This window comes from Dendrobium catenatum, unplaced genomic scaffold (genome assembly GCF_001605985.2).
Source record: "Dendrobium catenatum unplaced genomic scaffold, ASM160598v2 fragScaff_scaffold_1664, whole genome shotgun sequence".
In the NCBI taxonomy this organism is placed as follows: Eukaryota; Viridiplantae; Streptophyta; class Magnoliopsida; order Asparagales; family Orchidaceae; genus Dendrobium; species Dendrobium catenatum.
Genome location: NW_021320126.1, coordinates 260,123 through 269,999, shown reverse-complemented (window position 1 = coordinate 269,999; position 9,877 = coordinate 260,123). Strand labels below are relative to the sequence as shown.

The following is a 9,877-nucleotide window of genomic DNA, read 5'->3' as shown; positions in this document are numbered from 1 at the left end:
TTTTTTTTTCACTCTTATTATCTGTCTCTCCCGCTTCACTATTCCTCCCTCCCATCTTCTCCGGAACAGTCTAGGGCTCCATCTACCCAGTTTTCAATTGATGAATTCCCCACATAACCTTCACACAGCTCCTAATATCTAGTTACTTCTGTTGATTTAAGCAAAAGATCTTTATCAATCCAAGTTAGAGCTGATAGAGATTTTGAAGAAACTCAATGACTTCACTCGGGAACAATTTTAAACCATTTCAAGAGGAACTGGGCAAACAAGAACAATTTCATCGATGCAAGGAAAAACAAGCCAATTCAATATTCAGTATATAACTTTGCAAAAGTACAGTTACCTACCTTTGCACCATATGTTTCTTTTAACTCCATATTCCCACCAGTGTGATCATAGTGATGATGAGTATTCAGTATGTATGTTAAATTCTGATTTCTTTGTGTTAGGACGTTTATGACAGGAAAAGCTTCAGCGGGATCGATGACTCCAACTGTACCGGTGTCCAAATCATGCAATAGATATGCATAATTATCTCGGAGGCATGGAACCTGAAAATTACTCAACGATCTCAAACTTTATAAGCATATAAGTCTGCAAAATATAGACACGTCAAAACTGGCGCACAGTATTAGGCACCAGAGAAAAAGGACAATTTTTAATGACAATATTTTTTCTTTAAAAATGGTGAAATAAATATGCTCCTGATGAAAATTGAAATTTAAAAATAGAAACAAGAAGATCGATTGAGCTACATAGGTTGCCAAAGTCATATGAAGCAAATTCAGTAGGCTGAAGATGACACATAGGTGATGATGAAGAACATTTGAGGAACAAGCAAGAAAGAGAAGGAATCTGAAACATTATAAACAAGAGCAAATTTAATCTAGAAGTCATTACATAACATTACAATCTTTCTAACTTGAGTATGCTGAGCCATGAAGCACAAACACTTCTATGTCCTACTAAGCCATCAACAGCCTTATCTCACACAAGGATTTGAATAATGTTCCTTCTCTTGGAGGAACTTATATTGAGGATGATGCACCAAAGGAAATATCTTTTGGTGCACTTAAAATGAATTAGACCAAAGTTAAAGAAAGATAATATTGGAAACAATAGTTTCAAGGTTCTAAAAAACTATCATTGCATATCTCAAAGCTAGATGAAAAAAGTTGAGGGTTAATGTTATATGAAAACATTTCACAAAATGAATTCAAATTTAATGCTTGCTAGTGATACAGCATTCTCTAGAAGTGATGTATCTAGACCTAATCTGATTTAATTAAATAGAGAGTAGTGGGCAAGAGCTTCTTACGAAATCGCCTATAAATGATGTACTACAGCTTAATATGCTATGGTGAAAAGTATGCTAATGTTTGCTAGGAGCCTAGGACTGCAGGTAAGTGATGCGCTATAACTTAAACTAATTGTGTTAAAAACCTGGCACTAAATCTAAAATTAAAATTAGATTTTTTTACATTATGTCATCCAAAGATCAAGATAACTCAATTTATGCCAAGTCAACCAATTCTAGCCAAGCTAACTCAGTTTACGAGGTTCTAGTTTAAAAGAAACTCGCTAGTCTACATGAGAACTCACAATCTCAAAACTTGTCTCACCTAGAAAATACTGCCCATCGGTTACCCCTGGCGACTAAAACTATGAAGTCATCCCAAGCAACTACTCAAAGAAAAATGACTTCCCAAAGGTAACTATTGATCAGCTACTCAACTATTTAATCATTAATACACGCCGAGTGACTTCTTAGAAGATCAACAAATGACTTTATCAATTTGAACGTTTTAATTGGACGATACCCAATTATAGTATTTTTCTCTATTTTTTGTATAGTCATGTGTGTAGCCAATTCTATAATGCTCAAGCCTCAACCTAAATCTATAAATAGGGAGTTGAGGGAGAGCTCAGTTTACATAATTTCTTGTACTCAAGCTTATTTTACAGAAATCTCAAAGCTTCTCAACCTGAAATTCTTCCTTTTTATATATATTTCTTTATTATCAATATAATTGAGTGTAATTTCCAGATAATTTTGGATTCAACACATTAAATTTGAGGAATTCATATTAGAAGACCAAAATAATAGAAGACAAAATGACTAGACAAAGTATATTTATCATGTGCTAATAAAAACCTAGATGGACGGGAAAATTCAAAGACATAAGGGAAGGTTATGACAAGTTGTAGGCAAGGGAGGTTTAAAATAAGAATGCAGCAAGGATAGTACTAGATAGAGATTTGAAACTCAAAATTATTAAGGTGAATATTGCTAACTATATGGTGACCATAAATAAGTTAATTATCGTTTATGTCACGACCCAGTTCGAATACTCGAATTTAACAAAGCGGGAATTGACAATCGGACGATTAATACAATTATTACAATTACATATAACAATAATTTATAACAATCCACAAATATTGAAGAGCCACTAGAAAAATTTCCATCAAACTACTAATAAAATCTTTCACATACTTAACATTTACAAAAACCATAGATTACCTGCTTGTATTTGTGCAACGTCTTCTGTAGACATACTCCTCTTCTCTTTCAACTTTTTCTATTTCTCTGGAGACTGACATGAAATTTTAGGTTAATAGGTTGAGTTTATCATGTAAACTCAATGGGTATTCACCATTTCATATGCAATAGTTCATAAAATAGTCAAATAAAATAAACATACATCTTTCTTTTTTAAGTTTCTTACATAATTAAGATGTACATCTTCCCTTGAGAACCGAGAGGGAGATAGATCGATGGGTAACTAATCCACTTTTCCTATTGTCCCACCACCAGCCTTTAGCCCTTTATTGCCATTGCTGGTGTCTTTAGGGCTACACTATGTTGACCTCGTTTTTGTCCCGATTTGTCATCGAGTGTGTTTGATTGTGTTGATCGAGCCTTGTTGAGCCCGATTCAATTCGAATCGACATTGATTTGAGTTTGATTTATTTTATCTTATTTTATTGAATTAATTTTGGGTCGAGTCGAGGCGAGTTCCAGGTGACCCGAAGTGAACCAAACCTGACTCAGTCTGAACTTGATTTCTTCCCTTGAGTGTAGCTAAATCCTAATCAAAACATGATTAATTTTCTAAGCCAATTTGAATCCCATCGTTGGATCAATAATTTAATCGGATGGCTCCGATCTACCCCCTCTCCCTTGGTGCCCTAATTGAGGCCAAAAGCCTCCATCTCACGCCCGCCCCCCTCTAGTTCGGAGATCCCAGAAGAAACGAGGCACCCCTCTCTGGACTTCTCTGGTTTTGCAAAGATCAAAAGGACAAAGCCCTTGCCTTGGCCTCTGGTTCTCAGTTCGCAAAAGCAAGAGGAGTCGAAGCTCCTCTCTCGGGTGACATAGCTCGGGCGAAGCTCTCCGTGGCTCCCTCTGGTTCACACGACCCAGCTAGACCGAGCAGCCCCCTCTCTCCGCTTCTTCTCTGTTTGCACGAAGCCAGGCCGAGCGCCCTCCGTCCTCCCTCTCTCTGTTCGCGAACCTCAGGCGGAGCTCGACCTGGACGGAACCGTCTCCGACTCGACGCTACCCTAACTGGCGCCGTCGTCGGACTCACCCGCCCTCCTTGCCTCAACCCAAACTTATCATGCTTCGCTAGGGCAGGTAATCACTTTCGCATTTTCTTCTTCTTCTTCTCCTTCTAATTTCCCTTCTTCATCTTCCCTTCGTTCACTGATTTCTTCTATTTCTTTCACTACCTTCTTGCCCTATCTTCACCATTTTCTTTATTTTGAGCTGGATGACTAGGGTTGATGAATGGTTTGAGGTTTTGTGATTATCTGAAATATGGAATGAGTTTGTATTGTGGATTAAAGTGGCCTTAACTCTTTCTTGGCTTTCTCTTGAGAGGGGTTGCTTTTCTTTCCCCAAAGCCTAGCAAGAAGCCACGATGGATCTGATTTAAAGTCTATGATGTACCCTTTGAGTTAAATTTATCTTTTATTTTCCCTGATATCGTGAATGATAGATATTGTGAGTCCTCTTTATTAAGATAAGCAAGAATCTGATTCTTCATCGGGTCTCTCTTGCTAAGGATGTAATGATGATAGTAGATTTGGTTTCCTTCTTCTCAAAAAGTGGTGATATTATCAAATGTTGATTGCTTTCTCATCTTCATGAGAATTCAGGAAAGATGTAACTGCAATCTTCTTCTTGAAGTTGCTAAGGTTTCATTGGGTTTACCCTTGCTCTCATAAATGCCATAGGATATAAGGTGATGTACAGTATTTGTGAACAAACTTTCATGTGACACCTTAAGTGGATAATCACTATACAGATTATGAGAAATCTGTTATGAGTTATTTAGAAGAAGCTTTGATCGAATAGGTGTATATATACCATGACTTTTGTGATGACTTTCTTATGTATAATCTTGTAAGCATCGCATGCCAAGTGTTTGATGAAATGCTGTTATAGGAGAGTTATGATGTTTTGATTTATGTTGGAACCTTAAATTAGTGGTATCTCATAAAGTTCACGGCTACACAAGAGTTGCATGCTTTCAAATCAAAGATTCTCATGAGCATGGATTGTTGTTGGAGAGATTCCAATGCCATTTGATATTTCTTCTCTATGTTTGGTACCTTCCACTCTTGCTTAAATCCGATTGAGAAATACCTCTCACATGGTGTCTTATGAAGATATTTACATTATTATTGCTTATGAAAGATCGTTGTGCTTCATGGTTATTAGCAATTGTCGTGCGGACATATGAATGGGCATACCTTATGTGGATTGTATTGGACAACTTGATTCAAAATGTCATGATTATGCTTTAACATGTCTACTCAAAAGGCTATGTTTTAAGGATATCTTCTTTCATTTTAAGATTCTTAGTGAAATGGATGGAGAGTGTTTTTGTTGTGGGGTTAAATAAGCATGTGGAGTATAGATCTTTTCCCTGTTAAGGCATAAAGCATGATTTCCCGTATTGATGAGTTCTATAAATATTTGTAATTTTGCATGTGTGATGTCATGTGGCGAATGAGCTCATAACCATGCTGGATGACTTTATTTAGTTTATATTTCAATTGTGAAGCATGTCTCCTTATCTTACACTATTAGATGGACCTTTTCTGCATAATTGCATTGATGCGAGTATGGCCATTGAAGCTTGACGCTTAGAGAAACTTGTATTTAAGATTGTGCTCTAGTATTCGATAAGTTTCAGTAGCGTCGAAGATGTTACAAGTGTATGTGAATCTTGATGTTGTGTATATTCCAGGCTATAGATTTATGAATTTTTGTTAGGAATGGTTTATGCTACCAATATGGCTCCTTTTATGAGTAAATTGGTTGAAAGATAAGTGAAATATCAGTAAAATAAGAGCATTCTATAGTTTGATTCATGCTTCTCATGTTGAATATCAATTACAATGAAAACATAGAAACTTTACATTCTCTTTTGATCCACCTCAGCTTTATTAAAATTAAAAAAAAAAAAAAAAATTTGGCTTTCCTTTTACAGTTTAGTATATATTTATATAAAAAAAAGAGAAAAAAAAATCTCTCCCTTTATTTCAATTTAAAAATACATATAAGGTGGTCTTCTTGAAACTGTTTCTACTCTCAGGTTTTTGGGAAGTTGGAAGTACGTGCATATCATGATTATTAACCTCTTGAGTTATGTTTGGTAGAAGGAAGATGTGCGATTTAAGTCTTGATTTACTAAGTGAAATATGACTGTTTTCTTCTGTCCAATATTTTGATGTTGACTTTGGATCCTTGGCAAGTAATAGTTTCACATTTGATGATTAAAGGTGGAATTTATCAATATCATCGAAAATATTTAACATGCTTCAGGTTTCGATTTGGGGAATATATGACCCAAATGCTAAGTTGTTGGTTTTATATTGAAAGTTTTATTAGTTATTTAGAGAAATGCATGAAGGTTGGGGAAAGCTTTGATTCACTTAGTGTTGGAAGGAACTTTGATTTGTTTTATGAGGGGAAGATTTGTGATTTATTTTATGATAGAAAGCCTCTTCGCATACCCATATCTTAATACCACATACAAGTTTAATTGTAAATTTTAACTAGTAAAGTGCTGTATATTATTCATTAGTAATACTCATGTGAAACTTTGTATCTTTCAACCTCTTTATCCATTGCTCTTTGTTGAATGCATAAACTTTTGTGTTAGCAATGAGATTCGATTTTAGTATTTGAAGCATATTTTAATTAAGTACAAATCTATTGGCTTTTCATGATAAGCAAAGTTCGAATATGGATTTGTGGCAATCTATTGTTTGCTAGAAGGCTGTTAACTATATAATCGAAAATATTAGTAGCCATCTCTTTTAAATTTGATGAAAGTATAGACTTGACTTTGTTGGAAATTTGTAGGTTATTATTCTCCCGAGCCTCTTTATTTAGAAAATGGGCATTTTGAACAACATTTGAGTTACCTTCCATTATCTATTGGTTGAAAGACCAATAAAGCCTGATTACTGAAAGATTTAGTTGTTATATTGCTTATGTTCTATCAAGATGATTCAAATGATTTTTGTTATTTCCCTTTAAAGAAAAATTCTCTTAAAGTAGGATAAGATTTCTTAAATAAATGCCCTTCTCTCATTTGTGTTTAGCTCAAAGGTTGGATTGAGATTAAGTGGTGAGATTTACTTGTGCTCTCTTGGATATTTGGTGGTGTGTAACACAGAGAATTTGCTATGGAAGCTTATGAATGATTTTATGACAGGGCTTTTATGATTTATTTTATATAACAAGATTTCATGGTTTGTTTTATGATTGGAAAGATCTACGAGCTATTTTACGTTGAAAAGTTTCATGAATGATTGTGTTTGAAAAGTTTTATGAATGTTTTATAATGAAAAGCTTTTGCGAAGTTTTCTTGTTGGTGAATTTTTACAGTTTTACCCCACTCCAAATAAAATAAAAGAAGCACTTGATTGTCTTTTGTGTCAAAAAGATTTTCGTAGATGATTTATGCTGAGTTTTATGTAGTATTTCATTTAGAAGTTTTCACAGGTCATTTTCGGACTTCTAGTTTGTGATTTGCTTTGTGTAGTAAGGTCCTTTAATATCTTTTTAGAGCAAGTTAATGTTTAGTGTACGGATTGTCTTTCTTTTGATTCATATTTGTTTCTAAAAGATGAGTTTTGGGAAATATGCAAAAGAAAAGGATTTGTTTTAGTTTTAGTTTTTTTTTTTGGAGGCTGTTTCTCTTCTATTATTTTGGGACTTTGTTTAGAGGGTATTGTGGGTAGTTGAGTCAAATATATCAAGTGCTTTACTTGGATCGTGGGGACAGTAAAATAGCATTAAAACACCTTCTCTCCTATCCATATTGCATTGAATAGGAGGGAGGGGCATTTTAGAGACATGTTTGGCTTCAAAGAATCATGTCCAATAGCAAAATGTCTATATTCCTTTTATGTATGATTTTCATTCTTCTCTTTCTATCTTGTTTAAGCGTCTTTCTTTTTCACTTCCCGCTCTTTTATTTATTATCGTACTTTCATTCATAAATCCCTAAACTTGCTTATACATGTACGAATGTCTAGAGGGTTAGAAGTGAACTTTCTTTTGTCCCCTATAACATTAGTGACACCTAAGGACAAGAATTAAGGACTGAGTCTTAGATAACATAGACTTAGGATGCATGCTCTTTATAGGATAGAGACATCAAAACTTAAACTTAGTGATACATTTTCCTAGTTTTAGTGCCCTCTAATTTACTAATAATCAACCAACGAATTAACTTTAATTCAACTCTTAAAAAACATTAAAATACCTAACTCTCAATCAAACTATGATTAATATACATAACCATTAAAATGCAAAGCTTGAACATACACTTGAATTAAATCTAACCAATCTCTTAATCAACCTCCAATCAACTTAAAATTTAAAAGATGTAGATTGAGTTAGGACAACAAACCTAAACTAAAACTCATTAAGCTAAAAGTCTTCTAAAATCCAAATCTACTAATTCACCTATGTTCTAATTAAACCTTAAGCTAATTTCTTAAAACCAATCAACAAAGCTCTTAATATAACTATATCAGCATGGTTTTTAGGATGGACTACTCCGGGCTGCGGGGCTAAGTGTCCTAAGGAGGCCTGGTTCCTCGAGCCTGGTGGCACAACGCCACGAATCAGTTGATAACAAACTTAAATAATTATACCCTTTAATTGATAATAAATCACCTAACCCACCTTTTCTTCTAATTTACAACTAACTAAATAATCTAACAAAAATTGATTGCCACTGGGTAACCCAGGCCTACGAGGCTATTAAGTTAGCCCCAAGGAGGGTGAAATAAACCTCACGGCCTCGGTGTGAAACAAAGGTGGCAATCAATCAAATATTAAAATGAAATCTTTAAAATCAATTCTAAACTACTAATATTTAAACCTTAATTAAAATCTTCCTCTTGTCCTTTAACAAACTAAATGCAAGCAATTATAATTAAATTATCCTATATAGGGCATACCCTAAATTACACAGCCTACACATATCCTAGACTTGTTTGGTTAGGTCACGACCTTTAGCCCTAGGTTAGGCTAACATTTTCTTTTGTTGTTCAGTGTTTACTAAATGTGTATATTCAATAAATGCAATTCTTAAATTTCATGTCAGTTATATTTTTTTTATTTACCTGCATTTCTTTTCTGAATGGCATCTACGCTCATATATATATTTCTCTGTTATCTTTTCTTGCGAGGTGCATTGGAGCTTAATGATCGGGAACTAAACGGGTCCATTTTTTTTTAATTCTCAAATTCAAATCCAGATCAATCTATTTCAAATCATCTTATTCAGATCAAAATTTTGATATCTGTGAATTCCTAGTTGGAATTCTTTTAGACTTAATCTTGATCATATCTTTTCAAATAAAAAAAATTCATATCCTATTTTTCATTGCATGATCCACATACTTGGCATGAACTCTAGTCTCCATCATCTCCTTTTGCTGAGCTCTTTTAAATTAGATCCTGGTTCATGTCAGTCCAAATAGAAATTCAAATGCTATTTTCAATGGAAGGGTCCTTAAATTTGATATATGTAAATTTTTCAAAAGAAAATTTAATTTAAGAAAAGTTTGAGAGTTTAAAATTTGATACAAACTTTTGAGAGAATTTTCTTTAGAGGGTAAGTGATTTATTTTTCTTAATGAAAAATTTACCTCTATTTTATTTAAAATATTAAGTAAGAGTTGGTTGACTCCTTTAAACACTTAAAGGATAATTTCTTATGATGATCCATAAAAAGAGAATATTCTCTCCCTCCATCCCTTATGTAGGATAATCTTATTTTTGAACTAAAATCTTTGACAAATTAGAATTGAGCTTAGAAATGAAAATTTTCTCTATTAGCTTGCAAATTTTCTATCTCGTAGGTATTCTTTGCATACATATGAATTTATTTCATAATTTTCTCAATCAAGTGGTTTATTTTATCATAGGATCGGGTTTGTTTTGTGAATTTTTCTTCCTTACATAAGAGAGTGAGTTTTCTTCTCTTATGTTTGGAAGATAATTCTACAACTGAGAAAATATTCTTTTAGAGGTTGAGAAAGGAAGTCATTTAAAAAAAAGAGAGGCGCAATGTTCGTCAAGATATGAAAGATGCACAAAATGTATCAAAATGAAAAGATGTGCAAAGTGCGCCAGGAAAAAAGAGAGGCGCAATGTTCGCCAAAGTTATTAAAATGGGCACAAAGTGGACCCAAAATGAATAAGTAAATGGCTCCCCTTTCTTGGAAATCTCTAAATCTCAGAAAACTCATGTGTCCTTTGATGTTCTTGATACTTGAGTTTGAAAATGATGACTTCGGATTCATTATTATGCAATAATATTCTATTAGATATGAA

The 9,877-nt window shown here is 33.8% G+C and overlaps 1 protein-coding gene across 1 annotated transcript in view; it reads right to left on the bottom strand.

Moving 5' to 3' along the window:
• Window positions 1-206: 206 nt before the first annotated feature.
• LOC110091819 (hydroxyacylglutathione hydrolase 1, mitochondrial-like) overlaps window positions 207-9,877 on the bottom strand; it is a 23,470-nt gene continuing 13,799 nt past the window's right edge. The window contains exons 3-4 of the mRNA XM_020816067.2: window positions 348-551; window positions 207-257 (exon numbers count right to left, since the gene is read on the bottom strand). Coding sequence (XP_020671726.2) covers window positions 222-257; window positions 348-551 — 240 coding nt within the window. The 3' untranslated portion in view covers window positions 207-221. The remainder of the gene's footprint in view (window positions 258-347; window positions 552-9,877) is intronic.